The sequence below is a fragment of the Grampus griseus genome, assembly GCF_964374135.1.
Source record: "Grampus griseus genome assembly, chromosome: 4".
Lineage (NCBI taxonomy): Eukaryota > Metazoa > Chordata > Mammalia > Artiodactyla > Delphinidae > Grampus > Grampus griseus.
In genome coordinates, this window is record NC_138997.1 from 12,021,734 (window position 1) to 12,038,350 (window position 16,617).

Sequence of the window (16,617 nt, forward strand, 5' to 3'; positions counted from 1 at the left end):
CAAATATGTGATATAGCTTATATGTGGAATCTTTTTTTTAAAAAAAAAAAAAGGTACAAATGAACTTATTTACAAAACAGAAAGAGATGCACAGACATAGAAAACAAACTTATGGCTACTAAAGAGGAAAGGGGGAGATGGACAAATTAGGAGTTTGGAATTAACATATACACACTACTGTATATAAAATAGGTAACCAACAATAGGTATCTACTGTGTAGCACAGGGAACTAACTATACTCAATATTTTGTAATAACCTATAATGGAAAAGAATCTAAAAAAGAATCACATTTTTATATATATAACTGAATCACTTTGCTGTACACCTGAAACTAACACAACATTGTAAATCAACTATACTTCAATAATAAAAAAGAAAAAGAATACAGACTTTAGCATCAAACACTGGATTCAAATTTCAATCTTTCTTACTAGTTTATAAGCTCAGTTATCTATTCTATCCCCAAATCTCAGGTCTCTCATTTGTGACACAATGAGAACATTTGTGAAACAGTAGCAATACCAGAGTATTCCAAGAATTAAATGAGGTGATTAATGTAAAGTGATAAGGATGATGACAGGCAAAATGTAAGTAGTAGTTGTTGTTGCTATTTTTTATTTGCTTCCTCCCTTAGCCTGAAAACATGCTTTGGATGAAAAACATTCTTTGACCCTGAATGCTCTTTATTCTACTAATTCTTTCTAATGCAAATGTCTCAGACTTCAGTTCTATCTTCACTTCATCATTTATTTTTATCCTCACACCACTAGCTTCTATTGGTTTCTATTTTGACTTCTCCAGAGAAACTGCTTTGCAAAAGGTCTTCATGATCTCCTACCTGACAAATGAAATGGATGTTTCCAGGCCTTATCTGTCTGGACCTCTCACCTGCATTGAAATCTACAGCATCTTGTTCCTTCTTGAAACTGTCCTTTCTTGCATCCTCCAACCATGTCTTCCCCTCATTTACTTCTGACCTCTATTCTTTCTGCCTCCTTCATTGGAGTCTCTTTTTCCAGAATTCCATCCCTAACCCTTTCTATACTTTACCTCTGAATGATTTCATTTACTTTCTTGAAAATTGTAAACAAATTTTTATTTCCAACCCTGACCTCTCCCTCATGCTTCAGACTCATTTATTCAACAAGTGTTGATACAAGTGTTACGTAGTCGATGACAAAAACTTAGAAAACATGGAAAATGAAAATTAACAAAATCATCCATATTCTCCTTCAAAAACTTACTAATATTTCAGTGTCTGTCACTTACTAGCTAAAAAAAACCTAGTTACTTTATCCATAAAAACAGAGATAATTATGATTCTAAACTCATAGGATAGCATAAATATACAAAAAGCATCTGAAAGTGCCCACCACACAGTAAGTCCTATATGGATGTTTGCTGCTATTATTATTACTTTTTTTTCAAATTTTAAAAGTGCACACTCCTATGGACTGAATATTTGTGTCCCACCAAAATTTATATGTTAAAGCCTAATTTCCAATGCAATGGTATTTGAAGGTGGAGCCTTGGAGTTACAGTAAGTAGGTAATGAGAGTAGAGCCCTAATGAATCAGATTAGTGCCCTTACAATATACACTAATATGTATAAAATGGGTAACTAAGGAGAACCTGCTATATAAAAAAATAAATTAAATAAAATAAAAAAGAAGAGACATGAGAAAGATGATATCTTTGCTCACTGCCATGTGAGACAAAGGAAGCAAGCTCTCATCAGACATGGGATCTGTCAGCACATTGATCTTGGACTTCCTAGCCTTCATAACTGTGAGAAATAAATGTTTGTTCTTGAAGCCACCCAGTCTCTGGTAACTTGTTATAGCAGCCTGAATTGACTAAGGCACCCATACTCATAAATAGTTTTGTATAATTTCTTCCCATTCAGCAAAATACATATGAATATATTTTTGATTTATTTTTACAGTAGGTCCTTGCTGTTTATCTGTTTTTAAATATAGCAGTGTGTACATGTCAATCCCAAACTCCCAATCTATCCCTCCCCCCCCATCCTTCCCCTCGGTAACCATAAATTCATTCTCTAATTCTGTGCATCTGTTTCTGTTTTGTAAATAAGTTCATTTGTATCATTTTTTTTACATTCCGCATATAAGTGATATCATATGATATTTGTGTCTCTCTGACTTACTTCACGTAGTAAGATAAAATATATAAAATACATGTGAATATTTTTAATGTAAATAAATATTTTAATGTAAATAAATATCCTTTGTTATACAGCAGATGTGATCAGTAGTTTTTTTCAGCTGCTTAATGAATTATGTTTACAGTTGCCTCAAACTTCCATTAATTTATTCAGGGTTGTATATAATTCCCAGAATGCCAACTGAAACTCAACATTTCCATGTCTCATTTCCTGAAATAATGTTGGAATGCAAATGAAAGTAATGTTTTTACAGTGATGTTTTGAATCTCTCTATAAGACAAACAAAAACAAACCAATCCCAAACTTTAAAATGTTCCTCTTAGTTTGTTAAAAAACCCTCCTGTGGCCCAATTCTGAGCAGATAACTATTTAACAGGGCATTAAGACACTGAAGTTGACAGCTGAATGTGCTGTTTAATAGTCTATCATAGAGATTTTATAGAAAGCAATCCCTAGTTGTCGGGCATTTAGTTTGTTTTCAAGTTCTCACTAGAGAATTTGCAATGAACATTCTTTTAGATACATACCTGTGCTCATTTATGATTACCTCCTTAGTTGTAAAATTACCAAAAGAAAATAACACAAAAATTTAAAAGTGTTTCCTTTCCGACTGTGAATTTGTGTGCTTAAAAGGTTGTCCCATATTTAACTCACATAAGTGGTATATAAGAAAGTTTGCTTCCTCATATAAGCAAACTTATACCTCTTATATAAGTGGTATATAAGAAAGTTTGCTGATAAACATTAACATTCTTTTTCATCCTTGCCAATCCAATGAGCTATAAATAATTCATCTTTTTAAAATTTGTATTTCCCAAAGGTATATTCAGAGAACAAAAATAAATAATTCACTCTTAATGTTTGGTATTGAACTTTGTCCTTTTAAAATTTAAGCATTAAAGATTATGATTTTAATGATTGTTATTTCTTCTGATAAATATTATTTCTCTTTTAACTGACTATGTGAGTCACAAATGTGCAGGAAAAAAAGAAAGTACACGTTTTCCTTCTATTAAATTTGAATGTGTATTAATTTTGTATTCTGTATGGTAGGTTTTTTCAAAATATTGTCTTTGATTCTGTATTGAATATTCGCCCTGAGGACTTTGGTCTACTGATTGAAAGTTTTAATCCCTCTAATAGAATTATGATGCATACACCAAATAGAAAGAACATTCAGGGAGAATCTCAGAAGTCCATACTCTTCTCAAGACTGAGGCCTCCACTGAGGATTTCCAGAAGCATAGCATTCCATCACTTCTCACTAAGTACTGATAACCCCACATCTATATATCAGTGAAATCCCATCAGTTCTACCTTCAAAATATACCCAGAATCCAGTAACTTCTCATCATATCCATTTCACTGCCTAGCTCACTGGTTTATTGCAAAGGATTCCTAATTGCTCTCCTAGCTTCTGTCCTTGCCCCTCTAGTCTCTTGTCAATAGCAACTATCAACCGTCTCGAAAACTGTTAGAACACAGCAGATCACAACCCCCTCTGCTCAGAGCCCATCAGGCTGCCCATCTCAGTTGAAGTAAGAGCAGAAGTCATCACAGGGGCTTAAAGGTACTGTTTAAGCTCCACCAGACACACACCCATTACCTCTCAGACATTTCCTATCTGACCCTAGCTCCCACAGTTCCCGCCACACTACTTTCCCTTCTGTCTCTCAATCATGTCAGCGAGATTCCTGCCTGACACATCTGCACTTAACTCTCTCTTCAGTCTGAAGTGTTCTTTCTGCAGAGGCTCTTCCTAACTGAAGGTACAACCCTTTCTCATTATGCTCTTTGTTCTCATTTGTTTAATTTCCCCCCCACAGTTCTTATCATCATATGACATAACATATATATTACTTATTTTGTTTCTTGTCCATCACTCCCATTAGAACGTAGGTCTAGCAGGACAGAGATGTTTGTTTATTGTTTGCTTTGTTCACTGTTGTATTCATAGCATGTGCCTGGCATTAACACTTGAATGACTGAATAAATAATCTGAATTTCTGCTATTTTCCTGTAATAATATTATTTTGGATGCATATACCACTAGCCCTAAACATCCCAAGTTTAATTTTAAATGGCTTTTCATTGAATTCTGATATTTAATTAGCTTCAGTTTACATTTATTAAATGTTTTTATATGCTGACATAGACTGTCATATCATAAAGCTCTGCTGACATTTATTAACATTACTGTTCTTGACAACATTTTTACAGGAATATGACTGTATCAACCAGAGAGTTTGTAAACATTATCATCATTTTGAAGTCAAATTTTACCAAGTTCTTCAGTTAAATATTTTATAGACTTCTGACATTTGGTAGAGCTAGTCACTCCTCGCAGCTGTGATGTGCTGTAGCTCAAAACATACCCATGATAGTTTTCCTTGACATAACTGCATTTACAAAGTACTCTGCACTGGTAAACTTTTGACAATATTTATGGAATAGAGTTGACTCTTGCATGTGGCTGTGCCCTTGTAAGATTCACTTGGGTGTTAAATTTAGCAAAATAATGAAGACTTGGACCAAATACACAGAAAATATTATCCAGCACTCATATTCAGAAAGCAAACCAAAAGCCTAGTAGTTCTAAGTTTGTATGCGGTAACCCTGTGGTCTGTAAGAATCTTAGCCTCCTAAAAATGTATTTTCAAATGCATGCTAGGCAAAACCAATAAATGAGAACTAATGAATGTACTTAGGATTGCTGTGACTGCCTGTTGTCCTTGATGACCTTGTACTCCCAGTTACAGCATCTTATTCAGATTCTCGCGAAAACAAAATGAACATCTTTATTTTGTTTTGCCACCCTCCGTTAAGTCACTAAAATGTAGCCATTTCATGATCATAAAGGAATGTACAAAAGCGAACATTTTATTGTGAAAATGAACTTTCTCGCATACTAATAGCTTTAACTTTATGTTCAATTTAAAGTGTTTTTATCACTTAAATAATTGCTTACAAAATAGGAATCAGAAATAATATGTAAGATATGGCTTTAGGAAGTTAGAATGACTAAATATTTTTGTTTACTTATAATTTGAATCTTATTGTCTGGTAAAAATATTTAAGCAAAGATTTTAAAAGGTAAGTTTAGTGCAACGTTTTCTAAATCTTTGTTGCTCCATAAAATCCTTCTGCAGGAGCCCTTTTAACAATGTTTTCATTGCATATCCCTGTGACGAGCTTTTCTTCTCTCCATTCAACTCAGATATTTTTGCTTTTATAGCACCTAGATTGTTTATTCCTCCCCTGATGTTCCTCAGTTTTGTTTTCCTGTCCTGGTGTTTTGATATCTTTTTAATAACAGCCTCCATACCTTTTGCCTTTTTTAACTTGTAGTCGTTTCTAATATTCGTATATGTTCTATAAAAATAGCGAGGCTTTTCCAAGGACAGTCATAGTCATTAATTCTGCATATATCGCAGTGGAATGTGTCATCCCCAAGCAAAATATAAGCTCACACTGTGCATAAAGACAGTGTTTGTTTGCTTCAGCCAGGAGCACAGTTTATGGGGAAAAAATTTTTAAACAGGTCACTAAGAAATATTCTCATTCTCTCGTTAATGTCTTTGAGCCACATATGTGAGTAGAATCGTAAGGAATTTCCAGTGACTCATGCCTAGTTTTGGCCATCCCCTCATTCTGTGAAGTCGTGCATATTGAAACCTCTAAACAGCCCTTAGTAAAGCCTTGACAGTAGAGCTTGTTGCTTGCACCTATCAAAAATGTCAGATGCTTTTTTCCAAACTCTATCACTAGCAAACAATATTGAATACTTACTAAATATGGGAATTAGCTACAAAATCTGCAAGTTGCAGTGTTGTAACTCAACTAAGCAATTAGCGTGAGATATTTTTAAGTGACTGAATACAAATTCAGGATTATCAAGTTATTATCTAATAACCCAACAAGTGATGTGAATAAATCCTTGCTAATATGAAAATTATCAACCACTGAAACACTCTTCTGTAAGCAGGTCTATGGATCCTCATGCTAATGCACTTAGATTGATAAACTACAGGCATTCTGTGAAAGCTTCTTTTATTCCAGTTGCTGAGGATTGTGTTTAGAGAATCTGTCATCCAAATGATCAGAAAATCGAAGTCTGCAATTTGTTTTCATTTAATAGGCGGACAGGTTTTCACCAGTTTAGATTCAGTCCTATTAATACTCTTTGAAACTAATTTCTGGGAACTGAATTTTAAAGGCAGGATTTTATAATTTCTCTTTTTCTTCTTCCTGTCCCTATAATAGAAGACAGAAAGCCACCTGTACACACTTTTAAAATATATGTTAAATAGGCACAGGCCATAATCTCCTGTCTGTATGGTTGCAAAGGACCCTTAGTCCTCACTCTGCCACAATCCATTCTACACTCTTCTCTCAAAATTACTTTCTGATTATGCTATTTCCCTTCCACAAAGCTCCAGTTCCCTGCCAAATAAGACAGTAACCTTAATATGGTTTCAACACCCTCCATTATCTACTCCTACTTAACATAATTTTCTTTATTTTTGTTGATATTGCAATATAACACCCATACAGAAAAAAGTTTAAATCATTAATTGATTAAAAGTAAAGTAATATCCAAGTAACCACTGCCCAGAACAAAAACACCAGAATATCGTCATTACCGCAAGAGCCGTCTTTGCTTGTGTATCTTTCTGATCGTACCCTCTCCAGCATCCCAGGGCCAACCACACAGAGCTGATTACTTCCTTGATTTTCTTTATAGTGTCTCCACTATGTACCCTTAAATACATAGTTATTTTACCTGTTCTTGAATGTTACAAAAATGGAACCAAACTGTTTGCTTGGAGTATTGCTTTTTTCACTCAACTTGATTCTTGTAAACGTTCATTTGTATTACTGTGTATCGCTCTGCTTTCTTCAATTTTAAGCTGTTTAATATTCCATTACATCAATATACCACAATATATTTACTTTTCCATGTTGACAGACATTTGGATTTTTAGATTATTTCCAGATTTGGGCTATTACAGACAATGCTGTTATAAATGTTCTTGGGCATATATTTTGGTGCCCAAGATTCTCTAGTGTTCACACCCAAGGAGTGAAATTGCTAGGACATAGCTATCCATATCTTCATACTAGATAAATGTGTATGTAACTCTCAAAACCAGGCAAAATTAACTGCATAGAAGGATTTTCAATCTCTACTAGATATGTAAAATGTTTTTCAAAGTGGTTGTACAAATTTAAACATCCAGCAAAGGTCATGATAGCTCCTATTTCCTCATATCCTTCGCAGTATTTGTATTACCATACTACATTTCTTTCTGCTTCTCATCTCTTACCCCTTCTTTTTGGATTTTCTATTTGTTTATTCCTTTGTACCCTGGATATTAGTTCTGACCTATAACAGGTCACTAATTCTCTCTTCATCTGTTTCTAATCTGCTGATAAACTTAGATAGTTGTTAACTTTGGTCATTGTCTTTTCTAATTCTTACATTTCTGTTTAGTTCTTTTCAAATTCTACAATGATACTTCCTTTAGTTTCCAATTTTCTGCCAAAAAAGTTTTCCCCTTATTTCCTTAAAAATAGTAAACATAATTTTTATAATATGCATCTGAAAATTTTAGTAACTGAGTCCTTGAAAGATCTGTTTCTGTTACATATTACTTCTGCTGGTTCTATATATGAAATATAACTTCCTGTTACATGGTATCCTTGACTTTTGCTGTGGACATTGTATTCAACCAGTCGTTTGAAGGGATAATGTAAGACCTAAAATGAAAATACTTCCTAGAGGATTGTGGGTTTTTTATTTTTCCTTCCTGTCAGGAATCTGGAGTCTATCAGTCTCACACCACCTTCAACTGCATTAAAATATGAAACAAATTATGGCATTTTAGATTTTGATCCATACATTGAAAATTTTGAGGTCCAAAAATATAATATTGAAGTAAGTTGAGTTATGATGATGCCTCCTCTCTGTAACTTACTGTGTGACTTTGAGTTGAAACTTTTGTTTCTAGTTTTTCTTATCTGTTAAAATAGTACATGGCTTGTAATCCCCAAAATGGTGATTTTCCTTTTTTTACAGTTTCCTTTCTATTTCTCTTATATTCTGTTTGTACCAGTTATGCTGCAGGTTGCTTGAGTTTTGCTTTATGTTTTTTGAGTACATAGATTTTCCAATACTAGGTTATGATTATTTTGAAAGTGGTGTCCATGACTTTTTACCATATTTCTCACTATATTGAGTGTAGTAATTTGATGCAGTAACTGCTTAATGCATGTTAAATGGATAAGTCAATGAATGAATAAATTTTGGAAATAGGTGCATTGATAAAACTGATTAAACCAAGCTCAGTATTGCCGTAGAGAAGGAACAAGTATCTTTTCTATTATAGGTCCCAGAGCTTCAGTCTAATTTCTGTTGCTATGTTTACCTGTCCAATATATTGTTTTATTGTCCTCAAACATTAGTCTAGAAGAGAAGTGATAAGATGTAATAAAAGTTTAGTTAGGATGTACAATTTAAAAAGCATGTTCATCAATAATTCATCAACAGTCTTTAAAACAACCTTTAGTATAACCATTTTTATTCTGTAACTCTAATCATTTGTAGCTGATGTTGCTAGAAGCAGATTTTGACAACAAACTTTTGAAAGGGATCCATTTGCCTGGGGATTTACTTATAAAGTTGGAATTAAAAAGTCATTTCTAGGGGGAAATTCAGCATATTAAGCAAATATAACATAATCTAACATATTAAACAATTGTTCTAAAGATAAAATGAAAAAGAATCACTATTTCATATGAAAGTATACATTTGGATATTATTTTTGCCACATAGAGCAGTTAGCTCTGCATTATAATTAATTAGTCTTCTTAATTTTTTAAGTGTCACCTTAAAGAGTGGTTTTGCATATCCTGGTGATTAAATTGCTGCTGTACCTAAGAGATTTGTTAGATTTTAAAGACCATGGATAAATAAAGAATACATATGGTCCAAAATTATTGGTAGAGGAACCAGTCAAATAATAAGATTTTTCATGAAGCATCTTTCCATTGGTTTGTCAGTGGATAGATGTTCAAAATATAGAAATGAATGAAATATGTGTAAGGAAATAATTACATGCTCTCTGTTGCCAGCATGTACAACATGATATAAACAATCAATGCCCAATTAATTCTAGAATTTCCTGATCTTATTTACATGCTCTCTGAATATGATCTTTATTTTGGAATTTCTTTAACCCATTTTGAATCTAATAACTTCATGACCCACTTCAGAGTATTTGCGCAATGCATAGTCATTAGCTAGGTCTGTATTTTGTCCAGACAACCAAATGGACAGAAGCAAATTTTGCCATATTAGCGGGAAGTTTATATTTGGAATCAAGAAGATGTTCTGTATTTTATATATTGTATTAAAGGATTTGTTGAATTTTTACTTTTCATTCATTTGATATCATTTAGATTAAAGTCAGTATTGTTAGAAATTTTCATTCATTCTCAAAACCTCTCATCTATTGATATATCAATCTGTCATTATTCATTAGCATCAAATGCTGCTAAAACAGGAAAAAAAATCAGGAGCTTAACAACAAGAAATTGAAATTTTAAATTTTTCTTATATTCTAGAACCCAAGAGAGTCAGTCAGTCTTCTATAGCATTTCAAGTGCCAAGGACATAGACTTCTTCTGTCTTATTTCTCTATTATGTGTGATCTAAGATAGTTTCCAGAGCTTCCAGCCAATACGTGTTCATAAGTAGAAAGGACAGAAGGACAGTTGCACAAAGCACCTTGCCTACATCACATTTGTCAGAATTGGTCACATGGTTTCATCTTGCCTGAAGGGAGACTGTGGATTGTCTTTATTCTCAGTAGTGCTAAAATGAAAATAGATACATATAATTAATGACAGAGGAGAACACTACTGGGGAGGAAACAGCAGTCACATCCTTCATCTAACTATTTATTTACTGATTTATTTTACTATAAAATAAGATATAAATGGTTAAACAAGACCAATTTTTAAAAAAAATAATACCAGTAGCTTAGAAAGCTAAGATTTTTTTTAAAAAATTACAAATAACACAATATCAACATAGTTATAGATGAGCATCATAATCTCCTGGGTATCCAAAGTGAAATGGGATAGCTAAATAATTATTTACATTTTCATTATTTTAAAAAAGGCATTACTGAAGCAAAATGAAGCTCTCTTGGCTCTGAACAATTTAAAAATTTATCTCATGGGAAAACTGAATGTTATGGTGGACAATATTCCTATAATAGACGTAGTGATTTTATAAGGCGCTTACTTAGTGTCTTTGAGTAAGAGCTAAAAGCAAAGTATTATTTTACCACTCAATGAAGGCTGTTTTGTGAGTCCCTAAGGAAAAATGATCCAAAGCTAAAATCCTTGGGTATTCTGGCTTAGACCCAGGATAGATTTTAACCTGCCCACAGGACTGGGTGTATATACATACTATGGATGTAAATATTACTGTTGTTGAAAGATTCCTGAACAAGTTTAGGATATTAAGAAATAGATTATCTAATTTTCTGTAGTCTGCCAGCATGTGTCAAACCAATTTACCGCTCTTAACACCAGGTGTTCTAAAAAGTGAAAGGGCACTATTTGTTAACTGTAAGAGGACAACAATGCAAAAAGATGAAAGAGGTGGAAATTGAAACCAATTTGCTGAATTTACTAAATTACACAAATTACCCAAAAAGTAAGTGAATTTCTCATAACAGTAGTAAAGAAATTACTTTTGCAATGAAATGTGTGTTTATATCCAAGTTTCAAAATTACTTAGCAAATAACTCCCAGTAAATGTGATGTTATAAATTTTAGCTAAATTATATGTTCTTAGAAGTTTTTGATCTTTTCAAAAAATTCTATGTAGTTTATATCTGTTAAAATATTATTTTACATATTTTGACATAAATAAACAATAACTGCCTGAGGAGAGAAACAAATTCATGATCTCCTAAATATGATTTTATTATTGATGAATCTTAGGTTGGTCCTGAGACGGCAAGAAACATGAATTCACGGTTCCTGAAGTTTTATAATCACTTTCATCTAATTTTTGATATGGTAATAATAAAATGAGAGCTGATAAGAAACTGGGTGATTAAACATTGTTTGATAAAGTGATGCATTAATAACACATAAGTTATATTTCTAAGTTATTCTCACACAGTGTAAAACCAATTTTTAGACTGTTTGTAAGCAAAACTCTTTGAAGAATTAATGTTTGCTTTAAGAGAGCAATATCGATTGACATCAAGGATTTCTCTTATTTCCATGTAGGAAGAACCTTTTGTAATGGTCTCTGAAAATGTCCTGGGTAAGCCAAAGAAATACCAAGGCTTCTCCATTGATGTTTTGGATGCCTTATCTAACTACCTGGGTTTTAACTATGAAATTTATGTTGCACCGGATCACAAGTATGGAAGCCCACAAGAAGATGGGACATGGAATGGCTTGGTGGGAGAACTAGTGTTTAAGGTAAGCATTTATTTGTTTGCTTGTTTGTTTGTTTATCACATATCTAAAGGTTGACTATAACCCTTGGAAGCTAATTTCATGTAAAATAAGTGTAAGGCAAAGCATTAGGTGGCGGTGTTGAATCAAATCTCACCAATACTATTTCATGAACTTTGTGGAAAGAAAAACTGATGACAATATAAAGCTAAATTTTACAATATTTCCTATAATAGAAAACTATTTCTCTATTACTTTGTCTCCACTTCTGTCAGTCGTTGCTTCATTTTTTGGAAGCTCTATTATTAGGAGCATACACATTTTTAATCATCATGTCTTCCTGATGAGTTGTTGAATAGTCATGTTTAGGTCTATAATTTACTATTTGATTTCTGTGTATCTCATTTTTTCCCTCTGTTCCTTCTTTTCTTGCCTTCCTTTGGGTTAATTGAATTTTTTTAGTGTTTGATTTTATTTCCCTCTTAGCTTTTTAGCTGTATTTCTCTGTAGTTTTGTTTGTCTGTGGTTAGTCTAGAGATAGTAATGTGCATTCTTAACATCACATTCTATGTAGATTAATATCATACCCCATCGCATTAAAAAAAGTAATAAACATACAGCAATATAATTCCATTTATATGTACTATATCCTTTGTGTTATTATGGTCATGTATTTATATTTATGAACTCCAAAGTAAAATGTCATAGTTTTTGATTTAAACAATCAGTTGACTTTCAAAGATATAAAGAGGGGGGGAAAAGACAGTTTCTGATATTTAACTATTTATCTATTTACTATTTCTGTGTTTTTTTTATTCCTTTCTACATATCTGAGCTTCTGGCTGGTATCATTTAGTTCAGCCTGAAGAACTTCCTTTACAATATCTTGAAGTCCAGTCCTACAAGTGGCATATACTCTCAACTTTAGTTTATCTTAAAATTTCTTTGTTTATCCTCAGTTTTAATATTATTAGCAAATAACAAACTCTGAGTTGACAGGTTTATTTTTCCTAGATACTTTTTGTCTTAGTGTTTTCAAGTGACACTGCTGATTCTGATTTATGTTTGACAAGAGCACTGCGAGTCTCAGAACACAGTCACTTATAATCAAAATATATTTTTCCTCATACTTTTTTATTATCTAAGAAGAAAATTATAGATGAAATATTATTATTCCTAAAATCAAGGCTGGTGATTTTAAAGCAAGAGCAACTTTTATTTCAAAAATAAAATTATTATTCAACAATTTTTCATACAATAATAAATGTTTTTATTATTTCACAGTATAATTGATACATAACATTATATTAGTTTCAGGCGTACAACTTAATGATTTGATATACGTATATATTGCAAAATGATTGCCACAGTAAGTCTAGTTAAACATTCATTACCATACATAAAGTTTTTTTTTAATGTTCATGACTTTAAATATGCCATTCTATTGTCTTTCGCCAAATATTGTTTCTGATGAGAAGTTAGCCATCATTTGTACTTTTGCTCCTTTTTTATAGTGTAGGGGTGGCCGTTTTTTAATTCTCTTTTCATTTTTGATGTTCAGCTATGATTTTCTTTGTATTTATCTCTGTTAGGGGTTCACTGAGCTTCTGGGATATGTTTCACTAAGTTAAATAAATCTTGACAATTATTTATACAAATATTTTTTTCCACCCTCTTCTCTTTCTCCTCTGTACTTGAGGCTCAGAAAACATTCAAGTTAGACCTTATTAATGTTGTCGTCTTGTTTATTTCATCATAATATTTTACTCTCTGATCTTTAGATTGGATAATTTATCGTGATCTATTTTCAGGTTATTGATTCTTTCTTTGCCATCTCCAATTTCTGTTAAGTTCATTCGGTAACTTTTTTATTCTAGGTAGCTAGAATCATTCTTACGCATGTATTGGTTAGGAGTCAACCAAGGATTTGAGGGAAGTTTATCCATAGATTTTGGGGCTTATTTCTCTGTGGCTCTCTCCTTTATGTGAGTCCTCTTTTGATATCTGCACAGTCTGGCTGCCTCAAACACCATCCTCTGATGCATTAAGCTAATAAGACTCTGACTTTCTGCTTGAGCTCTAGCTACCTGTTGTTGCCTACCTGAGGTGGGTCCTCAGTGAATGAGCCATATAAAAGTAGATCTCACCCAAAGCAGTTACCATCTGTCAAGGGTGGAGTACTTTTCAATTTATGTCTGCTTTCAGCTGATACGCAATCTGTTCAATGTGTGTTTTTTAAAAATTGCATCCAGAATTTACAATTGTTATTCTTTGTTGGGTTAACTGTACAGTAGAAGCTAACACAACATTGTAAGGCAACTATACTCCAATAAAAATTAATTTAAAAAAAAAGAAAAGAAAACAAACTTATGGTAACCAAAGAGGAGAGGTGGGGGGGAGGAATAAATTAGGAGGTTGGGATTAACATATACACACTACTATGTATAAAATAAATAATCAACAAGGACTTTCTGTATAGCACAGGGAACTCTAGTCAATATTATATAATAACCTATATGGGAAGAGAATCTGAAAAAGAATGGATATATGTATATATATAACTGAATTACTTTGCTGTCCACCTGAAACTAACACAACATTGTAAATCAACTATACCCCAATATAAAATAAAAATTAAATTAAAAAAATGAAAGCAACAGGAAGATAACATTTTCAGAAGGAATGGGCAGTCACTGTATTCTATTACTAATAGAGATGCATGCTCTAATTTTCAGCAACTTAAAATGTCAATTCAAGTATGCAAGTAGTAATGCAGTAAAATATCATAAAGTAATTTAGATTATCCAACAAGAATCATCATTAAAATGTTGCCAGGATTATTGACCCCTGTAAAGCAAAATAACACTGTTGCAATGGCATAATAATGTCATGACAGAGTTCCAGAAAAGTGAGCTTATTATTGTTATATATATTTTACTAGTGTAGACATTTTTCATGAATCTAAGTATATTTAAAATAGCAGTAAATATTGCCATTGAATACCTCTATACATGACGTAAGACTTCTAAAATTAACAAGACTGTCTGCCTTCCTAAGGGGAAACCAAAATTAAAAGAACGTTTTCTAGAGTATTTGTCATGATGATTATGGAAAAACACATTAAAAACGAGTCAGAGAGGGAACATGGGAAGTATCAGAGGCTTAAAAATAATGGAATAAGTTACATGGAAACTATCAATAGCTGCATGTATACAAAATTTTAAATCATCAATAAATCAAAAACAATAATAACTAAATTAAATTACAAATGACACGCCGGAAAATATTTGCAAAAGTATGATGCATTGTTAGCCTCACTGCTTCACTGCTTCACCTACATGAAGAAAGATAAAATCCATAAGAAAATACTAAGATCCCCATAGGTAAAGCTGTAAAAGATACGAACTAGACTTTCAAAAGAAGAAACTGATAGATAATAGAAATCTAAAAGGAAATCTAGTGTAGTGGAGTAGGGCAATTAATAAAGTAAAAAACTAAAGTAAGTTGATGAAATATGAAAGTTTAGTGCTTTTATAAGGAAAGAGCTAAAACTTCATGTTATATTACTTGGAATTCTTTTATATGCTGTGTTTTAAAATAAAAAATAGAATATCATTGGAATTAGAAGCACATATTTCAGTCAGCAATATACTTGACAGCAGTGACAAGAAAGGTACCATAGGAAATGAAAAAAAACATAGCTTGAAATGGACCAAATAATAATTATTAGCACTTATGTAGAGCTTACTATTGCCGAAGCACTCACACAACCCTGTGAGGTAGGTAGTACTATTATCCCAATAGTGTGGATGATGAAACTGAACTGAACCCAAATAAGCAATTATAGTTAGGGAGCTAAAGAGTTAGGGAGCTAAAGTAACTTGCCCACGGTCACTTAGCCAAGTTGTGGAGAATTCATGATTCAAACCCGGGCAGTGTGAACCCAGAGTCCAAGTGCTCATCCCCCTTAACCAGTTAACAGAGAGGAACAGAGTTCTAGTGTAAGTTTGGTCTTAAAAGCATTTTAATAAACCAAATTACAGACAGTGAGGAAAATAATACTCAGAAACAGTTCACCGCAGGTTTTAAGACCTGCAAATTCAAAGAAGGTTCAGATGGAGTTTGGTTGAATATGAATCGAGGATAAAAAAATAAGATTACATAGAGAAGGATTGGGGGAGTGACAAAAAACATTTGCATCTTTCAACTTCTCAAAAAATCTCACTTTTTATCTCAAAAACCTGTTCTTCTTTTCCTTTTTTTTTAAAAAAAATTAAAGCTCCTTAGAAAGGCATCCATTGTTTTCTGAAGTCTACGTCTCAATCCCTACATTTTGTCACACTCCATATAGATCGCATTGAGCTTCAATCTGCTTTGCCTGGCCTCACTCACTGCATCTTCCTATATTTTCAACCCCAGCTAAACTCATCCTTTGTCCCATAAGGCTTTCAAACTATTCCCATTTTTTGATAATTCTGTCTTCTGGGTACATCTATTTCACTTTTCAAATGACCCTTTGTCGGGGGGAAAGTATATATATATATATAGAGAGAGAGAGAGAGAGAGAGAGAGACTGACCTCTTCCCTTTTCTTTCCATAGTCCCTCTTTTGGAACCAGAGGGCTGAGGTTGTGTTTACTTTATTTTGTGTGCCAGGCAGAATGCCCTATATTCATCCTTTCATTCCCCATGTGTTTCTGAATGCATGGTATGTTCTGGGCACTGTGCCTAGCATCACAGATACAAAGGAATGGAAGACATCATTCCTGCCTTCAGAGATCTCACAGTGTACAAGGAAGACAAATGTGCAAATAAATCATTAAAACACAGTGTGATCAATGCCATGGGGTAATGCATACAGGGTGCCTTGGCAACCAGAGGGTGGAGTGGCAGCCTCTGCCTGAGGAGTTGAAAAGATTTCACATAAGAGGAGAAATTTGAGCTA

The 16,617-nt window shown here is 33.0% G+C and overlaps 1 protein-coding gene across 3 annotated transcripts in view; it reads left to right on the top strand.

The window, feature by feature from the left end:
- GRID2 (glutamate ionotropic receptor delta type subunit 2) overlaps window positions 1–16,617 on the top strand; it is a gene marked incomplete at both ends in the record, with an annotated part of 1,377,541 nt that overhangs the window by 1,028,575 nt on the left and 332,349 nt on the right. For all 3 annotated transcript variants that reach the window (XM_082652914.1, XM_082652913.1, XM_082652915.1), the window contains one exon: window positions 11,500–11,697. In XM_082652914.1, the coding sequence (XP_082509040.1) occupies window positions 11,500–11,697 (198 nt within the window). The remainder of the gene's footprint in view (window positions 1–11,499; window positions 11,698–16,617) is intronic.